Source organism: Oncorhynchus keta, unplaced genomic scaffold (assembly GCF_023373465.1).
Source record: "Oncorhynchus keta strain PuntledgeMale-10-30-2019 unplaced genomic scaffold, Oket_V2 Un_contig_17448_pilon_pilon, whole genome shotgun sequence".
Classification (NCBI taxonomy): Eukaryota; Metazoa; Chordata; class Actinopteri; order Salmoniformes; family Salmonidae; genus Oncorhynchus; species Oncorhynchus keta.
The window spans coordinates 52,014-74,200 of NW_026280438.1; the positions used below are offsets into that span (position 1 = coordinate 52,014).

Genomic DNA, 22,187 nt, shown 5'->3' on the forward strand with positions numbered 1-22,187 from the left:
ACCTCTAACAAGATAGAAAAGTGATTTGACCCCCAACCCCTGTTAACCTCTAACATGATACAAAAGTGATTTATTTCTTTAACACAGAATAAAAACATGAATTTGCTACTGGATACAGGTAATGTGTTTTCTGCGTCATCATGTCTGAATGTGAACCCCTGGTAACCTCTAACATGATACAAAAGTGATTTTGACCCCCAACCCTGGTAACCTCTAACCTGATAGAAAAGTGATTTATTTCTTTAACACAGAATAAAAACATGAATTTGCTACTGGATACAGGTAATGTGTGATTCATCATGTCAAACGTTGTGACCCCGACCCCTGGTAACCTCTAACATGATAGAAAAGTGATTTTGACCCCCAACCCTGGTAACCTCTAACAAGATAGAAAAGTGATTTTGACACCCGACCCTGGTAACCTCTTACCTGATAGAAAAGTGATTTTGACCCCCAACCCCGGTAACCTCTAACATGATAGAAAAGTGATTTTGACCCCCGACCCTGGTAACCTCTTACCTGATAGAAAAGTGATTTGACCCCCAACCCCTGGTAACCTCTAACATGATAGAAAAGTGATTTTGACCCCCGACCCTGGTAACCTCTTACCTGATAGAAAAGTGATTTGACCCCCACCCCTGGTAACCTCTTACCTGATAGAAAAGTGATTTTGACCCCCAACCCCAGTAACCTCTAACATGATAGAAAAGTGATTTTGACCCCCGACCCTGGTAACCTCTTACCTGATAGAAAAGTGATTTGACCCCAACCCCTGGTAACCTCTAACATGATAGAAAAGTGATTTTGACCCCCAACCCTGGTAACCTCTAACCTGATAGAAAAGTGATTTTGACCCCCAACCCTGGTAACCTCTAACCTGATAGAAAAGTGATTTTGACCCCCAACCCTGGTAACCTCTAACATGATAGAAAAGTGATTTTGACCCCCGACCCTGGTAACCTCTAACATGATAGAAAAGTGATTTTGACCCCCAACCCCTGGTAACCTCTAACCTGATAGAAAAGTGATTTATTTCTTTAACACAGAATAAAAACATGAATTTGCTACTGGATACAGGTAATGTGTTTTCATTGGTCATCATGTCTAGTCGTCCCCATCTGAACTGTTATACGTTGCTCTGTATAAAAGCAGTATTGGATTCAAGGCTGCAGGTGAACTTGAAGAAGTGGTTTCTCATTCACAACGGAGAAAGGATCTAGTCAAATCAGCTATTCATACAAGGTCCCTTATTGAAGAAAAACACAACAAAAGGTGATTTGAGGAAAAAACAGAAGGCAAGACACCACAGAAAAGACGTTTTTAACAAACCAAATCAAAAGAATCAATCACCACCTTCCTGAAACCCCACCTCTTTAAGGAATACCTAGGATAGGATAAGTAATCCAGAACAGGTGATTCATTGAAACCCCACCTCTTTAAGGAATACCTAGGATAGGATAAGTAATCCTTCTCCCCCCTTCCAGAACACCTGAAACCCCACCTCAGAAAGGTGATACCTAGGATAGGAAAGAATCCTTCTCCCCCCTTCCTGAAACCCCACCTCTTTAAGGAATACCTAGGATAGGATAAGTAATCCTTCTACCCCCTTCCAGAGACACCTGAAACCCCACCTCTTTAAGGAATACCTAGGATAGGATAAGTAATCCTTCTCACCCTCCCCAGAACCGGTGATTCATTGAAACCCCACCTCTTTAAGGAATACCTAGGATAGGATAAGTAATCCTTAGGAATCAAACAGAGACACCTGAAACCCCACCTCTTTACAGAAACCTAGGTGATAAGTAATCCTTCAAACCCCTTCCAGAGACACCTGAAACCCCACCTCTTTAAGGAATACCAGGATAGGATAGTAATCCTTCTCCCCAGAACAGAGACACCTGAAACCCCACCTCTTTAAAATACCTAGGATAGGATAGTAACAGGTTTCCTTCCAGAGACACCTGAAACCCCACCTCTTTAAGGAATACCTAGGATAGGATAAGTAATCCTTCTCCCCCCTTCCAGAGACACCTGAAACCCCACCTCTTTAAGGAATACCTAGGATAGGAATAAGTAATCCTTCTCCCCCCTTCCAGAGACACCTGAAACCCCACCTCTTTAAGGAATACCTAGGATAGGATAAGTAATCCTTCTGATTCCAGGTGAGACACCTGAAACCCCACCTCTTTAAGGAATACCTAGGAAGGAAAGTAATCCTTCTCCCCCTTCCAGAGAACCTGAAACCCCACCTCTTTAAGGAATACCTAGGATAGGAAAGTAATCCTTCTCCCCCCTTCCAGAGACACCTGAAACCCCACCTCTTTAAGGAATATAGGATAGGAAAAGTAATCCTTTTCCAGAGACACCTGAAACCCCACCTCTTTAAGGAAACCAGGATAAGTTAATCCTTCTCCCCCCTTCCAGAGACACCTGAAACACCTCTTTAACTGGAATACCTAGGATAGGATTTTCCTTCTCCCCCCTTCCAGAGACACCTGAAAACCTCTTTAAGGAATACCTAGGATAGGAAAAGTAATTTTTCTCCCCCCTCTTACCAGAGACACCTGAAACCCCAACCCTCTTTAAGGAATACTGATAGAAAAGTGATTTTCACCCCCCCCTTCCAGAGACCCTGGTAACCTCTTACCTGATAGATAAGTAATCCTTCTCTCCCCCCTTCCGGAGACACCTGAAACCCCACCTCCTTAAGGAAACCTAGGATAGGATAAGTAATCCTTCTGATTCCAGAGACACCTGAAACCCCACCTCTTTAAGGAATACCTAGGATAGGAAAAGTGAATCCTTCTCCCCCCTTAACCAGATACACCTGAAAATCAAACCCTTTAAGGAATACCTAGGATAGAAAAGTAATCCTTTGACCCCCAACCCCTGAAACCCCACCTCTAACAGGAATACCTAGGATAGGATAAGTTCCTTCTCCCCCCCTTCCAGAGACACCTGAAACCCCACCTCTTTAAGGAATACCTAGGATAGGATAAGTAATCCTTCTCCCCAACCGGAGACCCTGAAAACCTCTTTAAGGAATACCTAGGATAGGATAAGTAATCCTTTCCCCCTTCCAGAGACACCTGAAAACCTCTTTAAGGAATACCTAGGATAGATAAGTAATCCTTCTCCCCCCTTCCAGAGACACCTGAAAACCTCTTTAAGGAATACCTAGGATAGGATAAGTAATCCTTCTCCCCCCTTCCGGAGACACCTGAAAACCTCTTTAAGGAATACCTAGGATAGATAAGTAATCCTTCTCACCCCCCCTTCCAGAGACACCTGAAACCCCACCTCTTTAAGGAATACCTAGGATAGGATAAGTAATCCTTCTCACCCCTGGTAACCTTCCAGAGACACCTGAAACCCCACCTCTTTAAGGAATACCAGGATAGGATAAGTAATCCTTCTGACCCCCCCCTTCCAGAGAACCTGAAACCCCACCTCTTTAAGGAATACCTAGGATAGGATAAGTAATCCTTCTCCCCCTGGTAACCTTCCAGAGACAGTGAAACCCCACCTCTTTAACCTCTTACCTAGGATAGGATAAGTAATCCTTCTCCCCCCCCCCAGAGACACCTGAAACCCCACCTCTTTAAGGAATACCTAGGATAGGATAAGTAATCCTTTCACCCCCCCCTTCCGGAGACACCTGAAAACCTCTTTAAGGAATACCTAGGATAGGAAAAGTAATCCTTCTGACCCCCCCCCTTCCAGAGAACACCTGAAACCCCACCTCTTTAAGGAATACCTAGGATAGGAAAAGTAATCCTTCTCCCCCCTTCCAGAGACACCTGAAACCCCACCTCTTTAAGGAATACCTAGGATAGGATAAGTAATCCTTCTCCCCCCTTCCAGAGACACCTGAAACCCCACCTCTTTAAGGAATACCTAGGATAGGAAAGTAATCCTTCTGACCCCCCCCGGAGACCCTGAAACCCCACCTCTTTAAGGAATACCTAGGATAGGATAAGTAATCCTTCTCACCCCCACCTTGGTAACCTGAAACCCCACCTCTTTAAGGAATACCTAGGATAGGATAAGTAATCCTTCTCACCCCCCTTCCAGAGATTTTGAAACCCCACCTCTTTAAGGAATACCAGGATAGGATAAGTAATCCTTCTCCCCCTTCCAGAGACCCTGGTACCCCACCTCTTTAAGGAATACCTAGGATAGGATAAGTAATCCTTCTCCCCCCTTCCAGAGACACCTGAAACCCCACCTCTTTAAGGAATACCTAGGTTAGGATAAGTAATCCTTCTCACCCCCCTTCCAGAGACACCTGAAACCCCACCTCTTCAAGGAATACCTAGGATAGGATAAGTAATCCTTCTCACCCCCCTTCCGGAGACACCTGAAACCCCACCTCTTTAAGGAATACCTAGGATAGATAAAGTAATCCTTCTATTTCCTTCCGGAGAATGAAACCCCACATCTTTAAGGAATACCTAGGATAGGATAAAGTAATTCTCACCCCCCTTCCAGAGACACCTGAAACCCCACCTCTTTCAGGAATACCTAGGATACTGTTAAAGTTCCTTCTCACCCCCTTCCAGAGACAGAAACCCCACCTCTTTAAGGAATACTTAGGATAGGATAAAGTAATTTTCTCATTCCCCACCTTCCAGAGACACCTGAAACCCCACCTCAAATCAGAAACTAGGACAGGATAAGTAATCCTTCTATTCCGGAGACACCTGAAAACAGAAGGCAAGGAATACCTACAAACAGGATAAGTAATCCTTCTCACCCCCTTCCGGAGACACCTGAAACCCCACCTCTTCAAGGAATACCTAGGATAGGATAAAGTAATCCTTCTCACCCCCTTAAAAGATTTAGATGCACTATTGTAAAGTGACTGTTCCACTGGATGTCATAAGGTGAATGCACCAATCTGTAAGTCGCTCTGGATAAGAGCGTCTGCTAAATGACTTAAATGTAAATGTAAAAGGTCTCTTTCCTGTCCCTGTCCACATAGAAGACAACACATCAACAGAAGGACATGAGCACAACATTTTAAATATATATTACATAGAGAAGCAGCTCAAGATGCAAGTTTTATTTTTTAAAACAGTAATTCTTCTGCTGTGGGGGAAAAAAAGGACTTTATATATTTTGTATTTACACTACCTACAACCAGATGAACTACTCACCAAATGGAGCCCTATTCCCTATGTAGTACACTACCTACAACCAGATGAACTACTCACCAAATGGAGCCCTATTCCCTATAGTAGTACACTACCTACAACCAGATGAACTACTCACCAAATGGAGCCCTATTCCCTATGTAGTACACTACCTACAACCAGATGAACTACTCACCAAATGGAGCCCTATTCCCTATATAGTGCACTACTTTTAACCAGAGCCCTGATTGGCTAAACCCTCTGTGGTTACTGTAGTAGTTCACTACTTTTAACCAGAGCTCTGATTGGCTAAACCCTCTGTGGTTACTGTAGTAGTGCACTACTTTCAACCAGAGCCCTGATTGGCTAAACCCTCTGTGGTTACTGTAGTAGTGCACTACTTTTAACCAGAGCCCTGATTGGCTAAACCCTCTGTGGTTACTGTAGTAGTTCACTACTTTTAACCAGAGCTCTGGTTGGCTAAACCCTCTGTGGTTACTGTAGTAGTGCACTACTTTCAACCAGAGCCCTGATTGGCTAAACCCTCTGTGGTTACTGTAGTAGTGCACTACTTTTAACCAGAGCCCTGATTGGCTAAACCCTCTGTGGTTACTGTAGTAGTGCACTGCATAGGGAATAGGGTGCCATTTGGGACAAACTCACACTGACTCTTAAGACACAAACGTGATAAAAATAAAAACATTTAAAACACCTCCTGATCAAATTATATTTTCAGTTGAACAATAGTGTCTCAATCCCAAATGACACCCTATTCCCTGTTTAAGCGCATTACCTGTTGACATTGGTTTGTGGTCAAAAGTAGTGAACTAATTCGGGAACTGGGTGCCGTTTGGGGTTCAGACAGTTTCTACGGGACCCACTCTGTTCCATTTCATCAACATCAACAGGGGAGGTTCCCAGACCCTGAACTGGGTGCCGTTTGGGGTTCAGACAGTTTCTACGGGACCCACTCTGTTTCCATTTTTCAACATCAACTGGGTGCCGTTTGGGGAGAGGTTCCTACGAGACCCACTCTGATCAACCAGGGGAAGGTTCCCAGACCCTGACAAACGGTTCCTATTTTCATAGCGCAAAAAAAAAAAAACATTGTGCAAAATTGGGAAAAAAATGACAGTAAACCTGAATCTCGCAGTGAGATTTAATTTGAAAACTTTTCTTCAACAATACGCGTTATAAAAGAGGCGATTGCCTCACTAGAGGTCAGTAAACTGAGCGATGCCTTAACAGACGTCTCTTTATAAACACTTATTGTTGAAGAAAAGTTTTAAATGAAATCCAATTTCCAGATTTTAACAAGTTTAACCGTACATTTTTTGCACATTGCTTTTGCACTATAAAAACGTGGCTCTAATGCTGCTATTGATGAGAATACATCTCAATTTAGCATCTGTGTCCTGAGTGAGATGTTTCTTCTAAAATCAGACTGGTCAGTTAACCGGATGGTCAGTTAACTGGATCTGTGTCCAGACAGTCGTTTCTTCTAAAATCAGACTGGTCAGTTAACTGGATGGTCAGTTAACTGGATCTGTGTCCAGACTGAGTTGTTTCTTCTAAAATCAGACTGGTTAGTTAACCGGATGGTCAGTTAACCGGATGGTCAGTTAACCGGATGGTCAGTTAACTGGATCTGTGTCCAGAGTGAGTTGTTTCTTCTAAAATCAGACTGGTCAGTTAACTGGATCTGTGTCCAGACTGAGTCGTTTCTTCTAAAATCAGACTGGTCAGTTAACCGGTGCCATCAACACTACAGCATTATCTCAATACACCCTCCTGTTTAAAGATGTTATCTAGACACCTAGTAGCGTTGCAAAAACTCTGTAAACCTTCTCAAAGTTCCATGGTATTTAACTATCCTAGTTGGACGATTCCCGTATTTCCTGCTTATCCGATCGCCATTCCAGGAATCGTCCAACCGGGATTTCTGGAAAACTTTGGGAGTGTTGGGAAAGATAGAGGACTTCTGTAAAACTTTGGGAGTGTTGGGAAAGATAGAGGACTTCTGTAAAACTTTGGGAGTGTTGGGAAAGATAGAGGACTTCTGTAAAACTTTGGGAGTGTTGGGAAAGATAGAGGACTTCTGTAAAACTTTGGGAGTGTTGGGAAAGATAGAGGACTTCTGTAAAACTTTGGGAGTGTTGGGAAAGATAGAGGACTTCTGTAAAACTTTGGGAGTGTTGGGAAAGATAGAGGACTTCTGTAACCCTGAACACACAGTGCTCCTCTTTAAAACATTATCTAGAAACGGTCGTAACTACACCTTGGCAAAGTCCCAAATAGCACCCTATTCCCTATATAGTGCATTACATTTGACTAGACACACCCACACATATATATTTGGGTTATTGGTGGAATCTCACAGAGAGAGCAACTTCTACCATGTTATATTTTTTAATCTCTTAAATACAAACAGGCAGACATACAAATCTAATGTCAGCTATGTTAAACATCTGGATTAAAACCAGACTGTCTGGTTGTCTACGTGAGCAGCAGAATGACAGACAGCCCTGAAGGGGGACAGACAGACAGCAGGGTTTCGGATCAAAACCCATTTCAGGTCAAAATTAGGTCAGGAAGGTCACAATTCAGACTTGAGTTTTACTAAACGTGGACTTCAGTAAAACAAAAACAAACGATTTACTGTAAGTCAACTTATCTCAAGTCTGAATCAGACCCAAAGTGAACCGAAAGTCAGTCTGGGAGGAATCCTAGTCCTTGAGACCTCTGTGCACACTTAAAAGTAGACTTCTGTGTAGATCATATGTTGATGTCACTGGAAGATGTGTGTGAACATGTGAGTGCTGACCTCAACTCAGGATTCAGGATTTCAATGATTGTATTGAAATAACAAATTATTTTTCTATTTAGATTCTGACTATTGACAAGTAGCATTTCAAATGGTCTGAACTGAAAACAGAGTTGACCCCAATCCTACTAAATCTCACCCCGGTCTAGTTGAACCCAGAGTTGATCCCAATCTTACTGAATCGTAACCCAGTCCAGTTGAAACCAGAGTTGAACCCAATCCTACTGAATCGTAACCCAGTCCAGTTGAAACCAGAGTTGAACCCAATCCTACTGAATCGTAACCCCAGTCCAGTTGAAACCAGAGTTGATCCCAATCTTACTGAATCGTAACCCAGTCCAGTTGAAACCAGAGTTGATCCCAATCCTACTGAATCGTAACCCCAGTCCAGTTGAAACCAGAGTTGATCCCAATCCTACTGAATCGTAACCCAGTCCAGTTGAAACCAGAGTTGAACCCAATCCTACTGAACCCAATCCTACTGAATCGTAACCCCGGTCCAGTTGAACCCAGAGTTGATCCCAATCCTACTGAATCGTAACCCCGGTCCAGTTGAACCCAGAGTTGATCCCAATCTTACTGAATCGTAACCCAGTCCAGTTGAACCCAGAGTTGATCCCAATCTTACTGAATCGTAACCCCGGTCCAGTTGAACCCAGAGTTGATCCCAATCTTACTGAATCGTAACCCAGTCCAGTTGAACCCAGAGTTGATCCCAATCTTACTGAATCGTAACCCAGTCCAGTTGAACCCAGAGTCGATCCCAATCCTACTGAATCGTAACCCAGTCCAGTTGAAACCAGAGTTGATCCCAATCCTACTGAATCGTAACCCAGTCCAGTTGAAACCAGAGTTGATCCCAATCCTACTGAATCGTAACCCAGTCCAGTTGAAACCAGAGTTGATCCCAATCCTACTGAATCGTAACCCAGTCCAGTTGAAACCAGAGTTGATCCCAATCCTACTGAATCGTAACCCAGTCCAGTTGAAACCAGAGTTGATCCCAATCCTACTGAATCGTAACCCAGTCCAGTTGAAACCAGAGTTGATCCCAATCCTACTGAATCGTAACCCAGTCCAGTTGAAACCAGAGTTGAACCCAATCCTACTGAATCGTAACCCAGTCCAGTTGAAACCAGAGTTGATCCCAATCCTACTGAATCGTAACCCAGTCCAGTTGAAACCAGAGTTGATCCCAATCAGTCCAGTTGAAACCAGAGTTGATCCCAATCCTACTAGTCCAGTTGAAACCAATCAATCCTACTGAAACAGTTGAATCGTATCCCAGTCCAGTTGAAACCAGAGTTGATCCCAATCCTACTGAATCGTAACCCAGTCCAGTTGAAACCAGAGTTGAACCCAATCCTACTGAATCGTAACCCCAGTCCAGTTGAAACCAGAGTTGAACCCAATCCTACTGAATCGTAACCCAGTCCAGTTGAAACCAGAGTTGAACCCAATCCTACTGAATCGTAACCCCAGTCCAGTTGAAACCAGAGTTGATCCCAATCCTACTGAATCGTAACCCAGTCCAGTTGAAACCAGAGTTGAACCCAATCCTACTGAATCGTAACCCAGTCCAGTTGAAACCAGAGTTGAACCCAATCCTACTGAATCGTAACCCAGTCCAGTTGAAACCAGAGTTGATCCCAATCCTACTGAATCGTAACCCAGTCCAGTTGAAACCAGAGTTGAACCCAATCCTACTGAATCGTAACCCCAGTCCAGTTGAAACCAGAGTTGATCCCAATCCTACTGAATCGTAACCCAGTCCAGTTGAAACCAGAGTTGAACCCAATCCTACTGAATCGTAACCCCAGTCCAGTTGAAACCAGAGTTGATCCCAATCCTACTGAATCGTAACCCAGTTGTCCAGTTGAAACCAGAGTTGAACCCAATGATCCCCTACTGAATCGTCCAACCCCAGTTGTCCAGTTGAAACCAGAGTTGAACCCAATCCTACTGAATCGTAACCCAGTCCAGTTGAAACCAGAGTTGATCCCAATCCTACTGAATCGTAACCCAGTCCAGTTGAAACCAGAGTTGAACCCAATCCTACTGAATCGTAACCCAGTCCAGTTGAAACCAGAGTTGATCCCAATCCTACTGAATCGTAACCCAGTCCAGTTGAAACCAGAGTTGAACCCAATCCTACTGAATCGTAACCCAGTCCAGTTGAAACCAGAGTTGAACCCAATCCTACTGAATCGTAACCCAGTCCACACCATTCCAGTGAAAAAGGTAACATTCAATCCCTATATTTCAATGCATTTTCCCCCGATAGTAAAGAGAAGGTGAACAGCGTCTGCATGTGTTGACCCTCCACTACACCACTGGCTCAGACAGTAGAGTGGAGGGCAGCTACTGACAGGGTATATATATATATATATATACAGTATATATGTATTTATATATTAGAGGATATATGTAATGTACAGTTATAATACATTGTCTCTATATGAGCTGTAGGACAGGATAGGACAGCTAGGGTGAGACGAGACGCTTGGTGTGTAGCTTGCTGGGAGGCTTGGTTTGGTGGGCTGGTTGGCTTGGTGTGTGGGTGGCTGGGTGGGTGGGTTGGTGGGCGGCTTGGTGTGGTGGGTGGCTTGGGCGGCTTGGTGTGGTGGGTGGCTTGGGCGGCTTGGTGTGGTGGGTGGCTTGGGCGGCTTGGTTTAGTGGGCTGGGTGGCTTGGTTTGGTGGGCTGGGTGGCTTGGTTTGGTGGGCTGGGCTGGGTGGCTTGGTATGGTGGGCTGGGTGGCTTGGTTTGTAGGGTCTGGGCTTAGTGGCTGGGTGTCTTGGTTGGTGTTTGGGGGGTCTCAGCCCTCAGTCTTTCCAGGGTTCCGAGTGGTGGTGGGTCAGATGAGGTCAGACGGTCCTGAAGAACACAGGGGAAGACCATGAAGAAAACCAGAAATGGGGAGAGAAAAGAAGGTGAGAGACAGAGAGACAGAGATAAACAGAGAGGGGGAAGAGAGACAGAGATAAACAGAGAGGGGGAAGAGAGACAGAGATAAACAGAGAGGGGAGAGAAGGAGAGAGGCGGGAGAGAGAGGGAGAGAGGGGAGAGAGAGACAGAGATAAACAGAGAGGGGAGAGAAAAGAAGGTGAGAGGCGGGAGAGAGAGGGAGAGAGGGGAGAGAGAGACAGAGAAACAGAGAGGGGAGAGAAGGAGTGAGAGAGTATTGAGTTAAATGAAAGTCAAACAACAACACATAGTGTACCCCCCTCTCCCTAATACACACCTGTACTGTCACATGGTCCTACTGTACTGGATCCCCCCACCCTAATACAAACCCCCTCCCTCTCCCTAATACACACCTGTACTGTCACATGGTCCTGCTGTACTGGATCCCCCCCTCTCCCTAATACACACCTGTACTGTCACATGGTCCTACTACACACTGGACTGTCACCCCCCTCCCAAATACACACCTGTACTGTCACATGGTCCTACTGTACTGGATCCCCCCTCCCAAATACACACCTGTACTGTCACATGGTCCTACTGTACTGGATCCCCCCCTCTCCCTAATACACACCTGTACTGTCACATGGTCCTGCTGTACTGGATCCCCCCCTCTCCCTAATACACACCTGTACTGTCACATGGTCCTGCTGTACTGGATCCCCCCCTCCCTAATACACACCTGTACTGTCACATGGTCCTGCTGTACTGGATCCCCCCCCCTCTCCCTAATACTGTCACACCTGTACTGTCACATGGTCCTGCTGTACTGGATACCACCCCCCCCTCTCCCAAATACACACCTGTACTGTCACATGGTCCTACTGTACTAATACACACCTGGATCACCCCCCCCTCCCAAATACACACCTGTACTGTCACATGGTCCTACTGTACTGGATACCCCCCTCTCCCTAATACACACCTGTACTGTCACATGGTCCTACTGTACTGGATACCCCCCCCTTCCTAATACACACCTGTACTGTCACATGGTCCTACTGTACTGGATCCCCCCCCCTCCCTAATACACACCTGTACTGTCACATGGTCCTGCTGTACTGGATACCCCCCCTCTCCCTAATACACACCTGTACTGTCACATGGTCCTACTGTACTGGATCCCCCCCCCCTCCCTAATACACACCTGTACTGTCACATGGTCCTGCTGTACTGGATACCCCCTCTCCCTAATACACACCTGTACTGTCACATGGTCCTACTGTACTGGATCCCCCCCCCCTCCCTAATACACACCTGTACTGTCACATGGTCCTGCTGTACTGGATCCCCCCCCCCTCTCCCTAATACACACCTGTACTGTCACATGGTCCTACTGTACTGGATCCCCCCTCCCTAATACACACCTGTACTGTCACATGGTCCTACTGTACTGGATCCCCCCCCCCCTCTCCCTAATACACACCTGTACTGTCACATGGTCCTACTGTACTGGATCCCCCCCCCTCTCCCTAATACACACCTGTACTGTCACATGGTCCTACTGTACTGGATCCCCCCCCTCCCAAATACACACCTGTACTGTCACATGGTCCTACTGTACTGGATCCCCCCCCCCTAATACACACCCCTCCCTCTCCCTAATACACACCTGTACTGTCACATGGTCCTACTGTACTGGATCCCCCCTCTCCCTAATACACACCTGTACTGTCACATGGTCCTACTGTACTGGATCCCCCCTCTCCCAAATACACACCTGTACTGTCACATGGTCCTACTGTACTGGACCCCCCCCCCCTCCCAAATACACACCTGTACTGTCACATGGTCCTACTGTACTGGATCCCCCCTCCCTGATACACACCTGTACTGTCACATGGTCCTACTGTACTGGATCCCCCCTCCCTAATACACACCTGTACTGTCACATGGTCCTGTACTGTACTGGATCCTACCCCCCCCTCTCCCTAATACACACCTGTACTGTCACATGGTCCTACTGTACTGGATCCCCCCCTCCCTAATACACACCTGTACTGTCACATGGTCCTACTGTACTGGATCCCCCCCCTCCCTAATACACACCTGTACTGTCACATGGTCCTACTGTACTGGATCCCCCCTCTCCCTAATACACACCTGTACTGTCACATGGTCCTACTGTACTGGATACACACCCCTCCCCTAATACACACCTGTACTGTCACATGGTCCTACTGTACTGGATCCCCCCCTCTCTCCCTAATACACACCTGTACTGTCACATGGTCCTACTGTACTGGATCCCCCTCTCCCTAATACACACCTGTACTGTCACATGGTCCTACTGTACTGGATCCCCCCCACCCTGTCCATGGTCCTACTGTACTGGATCCCCTCTCCCTAATACACACCTGTACTGTCACATGGTCCTGCTGTACTGGATCCCCCCTCCCTAATACACACCTGTACTGTCACATGGTCCTACTGTACTGGATCCCCCCCCCCTCTCCCTAATACACACCTGTACTGTCACATGGTCCTGCTGTACTGGATCACCCCCCCTCTCCCTAATACACACCTGTACTGTCACATGGTCCTGCTGTACTGGATCCCCCCCCCCCTCCCTAATACACACCTGTACTGTCACATGGTCCTACACACTGTACTGATGGTCCCCCCTCCCTCTCCCTAATACACACCTGTACTGTCACATGGTCCTACTGTACTGGATCCCCCCCCTCTCCCTAATACACACCTGTACTGTCACATGGTCCTGCTGTACTGAATCCCCCCCTCACTCCCTAATACACACCTGTACTGTCACATGGTCCTGCTGTACTGGATCCCCCCCCTCCCTAATACACACCTGTACTGTCACATGGTCCTACTGTACTGGATCCCCCCCTCCCTAATACACACCTGTACTGTCACATGGTCCTACTGTACTGGATCCCCCCCCCTCCCTAATACACACCTGTACTGTCACATGTCACATGGTCCTACTGTACTGGATACACACCCCCCTCTCCCTAATACACACCTGTACTGTCACATGGTCCTACTGTACTGGACCCCCCCCCCCTAATACACACCTGTACTGTCCCTAATACACACCTGTACTGTCACATGGTCCTGCTGTACTGGATCCCCCCCCCCTCCCTAATACACACCCTGTCCATCTCCCTAATACACACCTGTACTGTCACATGGTCCTACTGTACTGGATCCCCCCCCCCCCTCCCTAATACACACCTGTACTGTCACATGGTCCTACTGTACTGGATCCCCCCCCCCCTCTCTCCCTAATACACACCTGTACTGTCACATGGTCCTACTGTACTGGATCCCCCCTCTCCCTAATACACACCTGTACTGTCACATGGTCCTACTGTACTGGATCCCCCCCTCTCCCTAATACACACCTGTACTGTCACATGGTCCTACTGTACTGGATCCCCCCTCTCCCTAATACACACCTGTACTGTCACATGGTCCTGCTGTACTGGATACCCCCCTCCCTCTCCCTAATACACACCTGTACTGTCACATGGTCCTGCTGTACTGGATACCCCCCTCCCTCTCCCTAATACACACCTGTACTGTCACATGGTCCTACTGTACTGGATCCCCCCCTCCCTCTCCCTAATACACACCTGTACTGTCACATGGTCCTACTGTACTGGATCCCCCCTCTCCCTAATACACACCTGTACTGTCACATGGTCCTGCTGTACTGGATCCCCCCTCTCCCTAATACACACCTGTACTGTCACATGGTCCTACTGTACTGGATCCCCCCCTCTCCCTAATACACACCTGTACTGTCACACATGGTCCTACTGTCCTAATACACACCTGTACTGTCACATGGTCCCCTGGATCCCCCTCTCCCTAATACACACCTGTACTGTCACATGGTCCTGCTGTACTGGATCCCCCCTCTCCCTAATACACACCTGTACTGTCACATGGTCCTGCTGTACTGGATACCCCCCCTCTCCCTAATACACACCTGTACTGTCACATGGTCCTGCTGTACTGGATCCCCCCTCTCCTAATACACACCTGTACTGTCACATGGTCCTGCTGTACTGGATCCCCCCTCCTAATACACACCTGTACTGTCACATGGTCCTGCTGTACTGGATCACATGGTCCCCCCTCTCCCTAATACACACCTGTACTGTCACATGGTCCTGCTGTACTGGATCCCCCCTCTCCCTAATACACACCTGTACTGTCACATGGTCCTACTGTACTGGACCCCCCCCTCCCTAATACACACCTGTACTGTCACATGGTCCTGCTGTACTGGATCCCCCCTCCCTAATACACACCTGTACTGTCACATGGTCCTGCTGTACTGGACCCCCCTCTCCCTAATACACACCTGTACTGTCACATGGTCCTGCTGTACTGGATCCCCCCCCTCTCCCTAATACACACCTGTACTGTCACATGGTCCTACTGTACTGGATCCCCCCCCTCTCCAATACACATACACACCTGTACTGTCACATGGTCCTACTGTACTGGACCCCCCTCTCCCTAATACACACCTGTACTGTCACATGGTCCTGCTGTACTGGATCCCCCCCCCTCTCCCTAATACACACCTGTACTGTCACATGGTCCTGCTGTACTGGATACCCCCCCCTCTCCTAATACACACCTGTACTGTCACATGGTCCTACTGTACTGGATCCCCCTCTCAATACACACCCCCCATGGACTCCCTAATACATACACACCTGTACTGTCACATGGTCCTGTACTGTCCCTAATACACTGGATCCCCCCCCCTCCCTAATACACACCTGTACTGTCACATGGTCCTACTGTACTGGATCCCCCCCTCTCCCTAATACACACCTGTACTGTCACATGGTCCTGCTGTACTGGATCCCCCCCCCCTAATACACACCTGACTGTCACATGGTCCTGTCAACACCAGACTGGATCAACTCCCTAATACACACCTGTACTGTCACATGGTCCCTGTACTGGATCCCCCCCCTCTCCCTAATACACACCTGTACTGTCACATGGTCCTACTGTACTGGATCCCCCCCCCGTCTCCCTAATACACACCTGTACTGTCACATGGTCCTGCTGTACTGGATCCCAGTCTTGGATGCGATGCCGGACCAGGGGATCAGGCTGCGGAGCAGAGACTGGGCCTGTCTGTAGAGTCTCTGGGGGATCGAACAGGGACTGAGGCTGGCCAGGGCCGAGCCAATGTGTTGGATGTAGTCAGTGCAAGAGGACCGTCAAGGAATATAGGATTTATGTAGCAAGGTTAGGATCAATTACACAAACAACTACATGTCAACAACAGACTGAGTCAACAACAGACTGAGTCAACTACATGTCAACAACAGACTGAGTCAACTACATGTCAACACCAGACTGAGTCAACTACATGTCAACACCAGACTGAGTCAACTACATGTCAACACCAGACTGAGTCAACTACATGTCAACACCAGACTGAGTCAACTACATGTCAACACCAGACTGAGTCAACTACATGTCAACACCAGACTGAGTCAACTACATGTCAACACCAGACTGAGACAACTACATGTCAACACCAGACTGAGTCAACTACATGTCAACACCAGACTGAGTCAACTACATGTCAACACCAGACTGAGTCAACTACATGTCAACACCAGACTGAGTCAACTACATGTCAACACCAGACTGAGTCAACTACATGTCAACACCAGACTGAGACAACTACATGTCAACACCAGACTGAGTCAACTACATGTCAACACCAGACTGAGTCAACTACATGTCAACACCAGACTGAGACAACTACATGTCAACACCAGACTGAGACAACTACATGTCAACACCAGACTGAGTCAACTACATGTCAACACCAGACTGAGTCAACTACATGTCAACACCAGACTGAGTCAACTACATGTCAACACCAGACTGAGTCAACTACATGTCAACACCAGACTGAGTCAACTACATGACAACTACATGTCAACACCAGACTGAGTCAACTACATGTCAACACCAGACTGAGTCAACTACATGTCAACACCAGACTGAGTCAACTACATGTCAACACCAGACTGAGACAACTACATGTCAACACCAGACTGAGTCAACTACATGTCAACACCAGACTGAGACAACTACATGTCAAACAGACTGAGTCAACTACATGTCAACACCAGACTGAGTCAACTACATGTCAACACCAGACTGAGTCAACTACATGTCAACACCAGACTGAGTCAACTACATGTCAACACCAGACTGAGTCAACTACATGTCAACACCAGACTGAGTCAACTACATGTCAACACCAGACTGAGTCAACTACATGTCAACACCAGACTGAGTCAACTACATGTCAACACCAGACTGAGTCAACTACATGTCAACACCAGACTGAGTCAACTACATGTCAACACCAGACTGAGTCAACTACATGTCAACACCAGACTGAGTCAACTACATGTCAACACCAGACTGAGTCAACAACAGACTGAGTCAACTACATGTCAACACCAGACTGAGTCAACTACATGTCAACACCAGACTGAGTCAACTACATGTCAACACCAGACTGAGTCAACTACATGTCAACACCAGACTGAGTCAACTACATGTCAACACCAGACTGAGTCAACTACATGTCAACACCAGACTGAGTCAACTACATGTCAACACCAGACTGAGTCAACTACATGTCAACACCAGACTGAGACAACTACATGTCAACAACAGACTGAGTCAACTACATGTCAACAACAGACTGAGACAACTATATATCTATTACCAGACTGAAAAACATGTGCACCAGACTGGTTGGGGCCATGTCAACACCAGAAGCATTGTCACAGTACATGTCAACACCAGACTGAGTCAACTAAGGTCAACACCAGACTGAGACAAATAAACGTTGATTTTATGACTATCAACTACATGTCAACACCAGACTGATCAACAAGTTACATTTACCAGACTGATAATATATTCAATTAGGCACAGACTGTGTGAAGGCTGCAGACTACATGAATCAACACCAGATGTCCCTGTCACCAGAAAACACAGACCAAGAATGACTCAGACTGTTCAATTCAATTCCAATTCCAAGAATGATTTTCTTTTATAATTAGACTTTTAAAGAGAGCTGCAATTCCATTCACCAGACTGAGTCAACTGCTTGAATTCCAATTCAATTCAACTCCAGACTTCAACTACATGTCAATTCCAGACTTCAAACTCAACACCAGACTTCCTGCTTGAATTCCAATTCAATTCTCCACTTCAACTACTGTCAATTCCAACTCAATCAACATGTCAACACCAGACTGAGTCAACTCAAATCTCCACACCAGACTGAGTCAACTCAAATCTCCAGACTGAATTCCAATTCAAATCAACCAATGAGTCAACTACATGTCAACACCAGACTTCAACTCAAATCTCCAATTCCAGACTGAATTCAACTCACTGTCAATCTCCACTTCCTGCTGTCAACACCAGACTGAGTCAACTATGTCAACCAGGAATGTCAACACCAGACTGAGTCACAGTCTTCACAGACTGATGTCATCTTCCATTTCTAAATAGGCATTACATTTGGATGATTTTACCACTGAGTCAACTACATGTCAACACCAGACATTTAAAAAGTGAAATAAAAATATAAATTACATATAAAAACAAAGAAATATTGACTGCGAAAGGTCCCCACAACCCCTTGCTGTGACACAAGTTAGATCAGGAGCTCCACATGGACACACTCAGACTCCTACCCCACCCAGACATCAACTACATGTCCCCCTGTACAACCATGTCAAACCAGACAATCATCAACATCACACAGACTTGTCAACCCCACTGTCAGTACACCAGGATATAAGACTGTCCAGGGCGGATACATGTCCCACCCCCAGTAGCCAGTCAGTAAAGGATATAAGACTGTCAACACCAGACGGATGTCAACTACATGTCAGTACCAGATATAAGACTGTCAACAGGCAGATGCCCCCACTATGTAAAGGATATAAGACTGTCCAGGCGGATCAACCCCAGAGTAGTAAAGGATATAAGACTGTCCATGGGCGGATGTCCCCCAGTAGTCAAGGATATAAGACTGTCCAACTACATGGCAACAGATGCCCCCCAGTAGTAAAGGATATAAGACTGTCCAGGGCGGATGTCCCCCAGTACAGTAAAGGATATAAGACTGTCCAGGGCGGATGCCCCCCAGTATGTCAAAGGATATAAGACTGTCCAGGGCGGATGCCCCCAGTAGTAAAGGATATAAGACTGTCCAGGGCGGATGCCCCCAGTAGTAAAGGATATAAGACTGTCCAAAGGATGCCCCCAGTAGTAAAGGATATAAGACTGTCCAGGGCGGATGCCTGTCCCAGTAGTAATTCACAGGATATAAGACTGTCCAGGGCGGATCCCCCCCCAGTGACAAGTAAAGGATATAAGACTGTCCTGCTTGGCCCCCCAATTCTCCAGTAAAGGATATAAGACTGTCCACTTCCCCCAGAAGTAAAACTGATATAAGACTGTCAGGGCGGATGCCCCCATTTAAAGGATATAAGACTGTCCAGGGCGGATCCCCCCCCAGTAGTAAAGGATATAAGACTGTCCCGGATACTTCCCACCCCCAGTAGCCAGTAGTAAAGGATATAAGACTGTCCAGGGCGGATGCCTTGCCCCCAAAGTAAAGGATATAAGACTTCCAGGGCGGATGCCCCCAGTAGTAAAGGATATAAGACTGTCCAGGAAGTGGATGCCCCCAGTAGTAAAGGATATAAGACTGTCCAGGGCGGATCTTCCCCCCAGTAGTAAAGGATATAAGACTGTCCAGGGCGGATGCCAGGAGCTCCACATGGTCAGTAAAGGATATAAGACTACAATCCAGGGCGGATGCCCCCAGTAGTAAAGGATATAAGACTGTCCAGGGCGGATGCCCCCCAGTAGTAAAGGATATAAGACTGTCCAGGGCGGACCCCCAGTAGTAAAGGATATAAGACTGTCCAGGGCGGATGCAAGGATATAAGTCCCCCCACCAATCCCCCCCCAGTAGTAAAGGATATAAGACTGTCCAGGGCGGATGTCCCCCACCCCCAGTAGTAAAAGGATATAAGACTGTCCAGGGCGGGATCCCCCCCCAGTAGTAAAGGATATAAGACTGTCCAGGGCGGATGCCCCCAGTAGTAAAGGATATAAGACCCAGGGCGGATGCCCCCAGTAGTAAAGGATATAAGACTGTCCAGGGCGGATGCCCCCCAGTAGTAAAGGATATAAGACTCCAGGGCGGATGCCCCCCAGTAGTAAAGGATATAAGACTGTCCAGGGCGGATGCCCCCAGTAGTAAAGGATATAAGACTGTCCAGGCGGATGTCCAGGGCCCCCCAGTAGTAAAGGATATAAGACTGTCCAGGGCGGATAAAGGATATAAGACCCCCCCAGTAGTAAAGGATATAAGACTGTCCAGGGCGGATGCCCCCAGTAGTAAAGGATATAAGACTGTCCAGGGCGGATGCCCCCCCCAGTAGTAAAGGATATAAGACTGTCCAGGGCGGATGCCCCCCAGTAGTAAAGGATATAAGACTGTCCAGGGCGGATGCCCCCCCCAGTAGTAAAGGATATAAGACTGTCCAGGGCGGATGCCCCCAGTAGTAAAGGATATAAGACTGTCCAGGGCGGATGCCCCCCCCAGTAGTAAAGGATATAAGACTGTCCAGGGCGGATGCCCCCAGTAGTAAAGGATATAAGACTGTCCAGGGCGGATGCCCCCCCAGTAGTAAAGGATATAAGACCCCCAGTAGTAAAGGATATAAGACTGTCCAGGGCGGATGCCCCCCCAATCCCCCAGTAAAGGATATAAGACTGTCCAGGGCGGATGCCCCCCACCAATCCCCCCCCCCCAGTAGTAAAGGATATAAGACTGTCCAGGGCGGATGCCCCCAGTAGTAAAGGATATAAGACTGTCCAGGGCGGATGCCCCCAGTAGTAAAGGATATAAGACTGTCCAGGGCGGATGCCCCCCCCCCAGTAGTAAAGGATATAAGACTGTCCAGGGCGGATGCCCCCCGTTGATGTACAGTACGTAGGTGAACCCATCCTTCAGCACCCCTCGTATGGAGTAGTAGTAAGGTAGGTAGTGATGCTGCGTGAAGTCTCTGTTGGGATTCATGTCTTTTAGATCATCATTTTAAAACACATATACAACCAGTCGCTACAGTGGGGCAAAAAAAGTATTTAGTCAGCCACCAATTGTGCAAGTTCTCCCACTTAAAAAGATGAGAGAGGCCTGTAATTTTCATCGTAGGTAGACTTCAATTATGACAGACAAAACGAGAAAAAAAATCCAGAAAATCACATTGTAGGATTTTTAATGAATTTATAAAAATAATAATAAATAATAATTGTTATAATTTTTATAATAATAATAATTTATTTGGAAATTATGGTGGAAAATGTTTATCTCAATACTTTGTTATATACCCTTTGTTGGCAATGACAGAGGTCAAACGTTTTCTGTAAGTCTTCAGAAGGTTTTCACACACTGTTGCTGGTATTTTGGCCCATTCCTCCATGCAGATCTCCTCTAGAGCAGTGATGTTTGGGGGCTGTTGCTGGGCAACACGGACTTTCAACTCCCTCCAAATATTTTCTATGGGGTTGAGATCTGGAGACTGGCTAGGCCACTCCAGGACCTTGAAAAGATTCTTACGAAGCCACTCCTTCGTTGCCCGGGCGGTGTGTTTGGGATCATTGTCATGCTGAAAGACCCAGCCACATTTCATCTTTAATGCTCTTGCTGATGGAAGGAGGTTTTCACTCAAAATCTCACGTTACATGGCCCCATTCATTCTTTCCTTTACACGGATCAGTCGTCCTGGTCCCTTTGCAGAAAAACAGCCCCAAAGCATGATGTTTCCACCCCCATGCTTCACAGTAGGTATGGTGTTCTTTGGATGCAACTCAGCATTCTTTGTCCTCCAAACACGACGAGTTGAGTTTTTACCAAAAAGTTATATTTTGGTTTCATCTGACCATATGACATTCTCCCAATCTTCTTCTGGATCATCCAAATGCTCTCTAGCAAACTTCAGACGGGCCTGGACATGTACTGGCTTAAGCAGGGGGACACGTCTGGCACTGCAGGATTTGAGTCCCTGGCGGCGTAGTGTGTTACTGATGGTAGGCTTTGTTACTTTGGTCCCAGCTCTCTGCAGGTCATTCACTAGGTCCCCTCCCGTGTGGTTCTGGGATTTTTGCTGATCATTTTGACCCCAAGGGGTGAGGTCTTGC

General features: G+C 46.9%; 1 protein-coding gene and 2 long non-coding RNA genes across 4 annotated transcripts in view; 1 reads left to right on the forward strand and 2 right to left on the reverse strand.

Moving 5' to 3' along the window:
- Positions 1–5,050: 5,050 nt before the first annotated feature.
- On the reverse strand, positions 5,051–6,113 carry LOC127919740 (uncharacterized). Its single transcript, XR_008103944.1, has 2 exons — positions 5,252–6,113; positions 5,051–5,193 (listed from the first exon to the last, which is right to left on the reverse strand). It is a non-coding gene; the product is annotated as an uncharacterized LOC127919740 (long non-coding RNA).
- A 1,422-nt stretch (positions 6,114–7,535) lies between these two features.
- On the forward strand, positions 7,536–10,111 carry LOC127919741 (uncharacterized). Its single transcript, XR_008103945.1, has 4 exons — positions 7,536–8,505; positions 9,248–9,440; positions 9,586–9,778; positions 9,938–10,111. It is a non-coding gene; the product is annotated as an uncharacterized LOC127919741 (long non-coding RNA).
- Positions 10,112–10,533: 422 nt separating this feature from the next.
- nat15 (N-acetyltransferase 15 (GCN5-related, putative)) overlaps positions 10,534–22,187 on the reverse strand; it is a 31,915-nt gene continuing 20,261 nt past the window's right edge. Inside the window, exons 6-8 of one of the 2 annotated variants that reach the window (XM_052503548.1) lie at positions 20,939–21,052; positions 15,963–16,127; positions 10,534–10,835 (exon numbers count right to left, since the gene is read on the reverse strand). In XM_052503548.1, the coding sequence (XP_052359508.1) occupies positions 15,971–16,127; positions 20,939–21,052 (271 nt within the window). In that variant the 3' untranslated portion in view covers positions 10,534–10,835; positions 15,963–15,970. Of the gene's footprint in view, positions 10,836–15,962; positions 16,128–20,893; positions 21,053–22,187 lie in introns of both variants that reach the window. The other variant, XM_052503547.1, reaches the window with a different exon arrangement.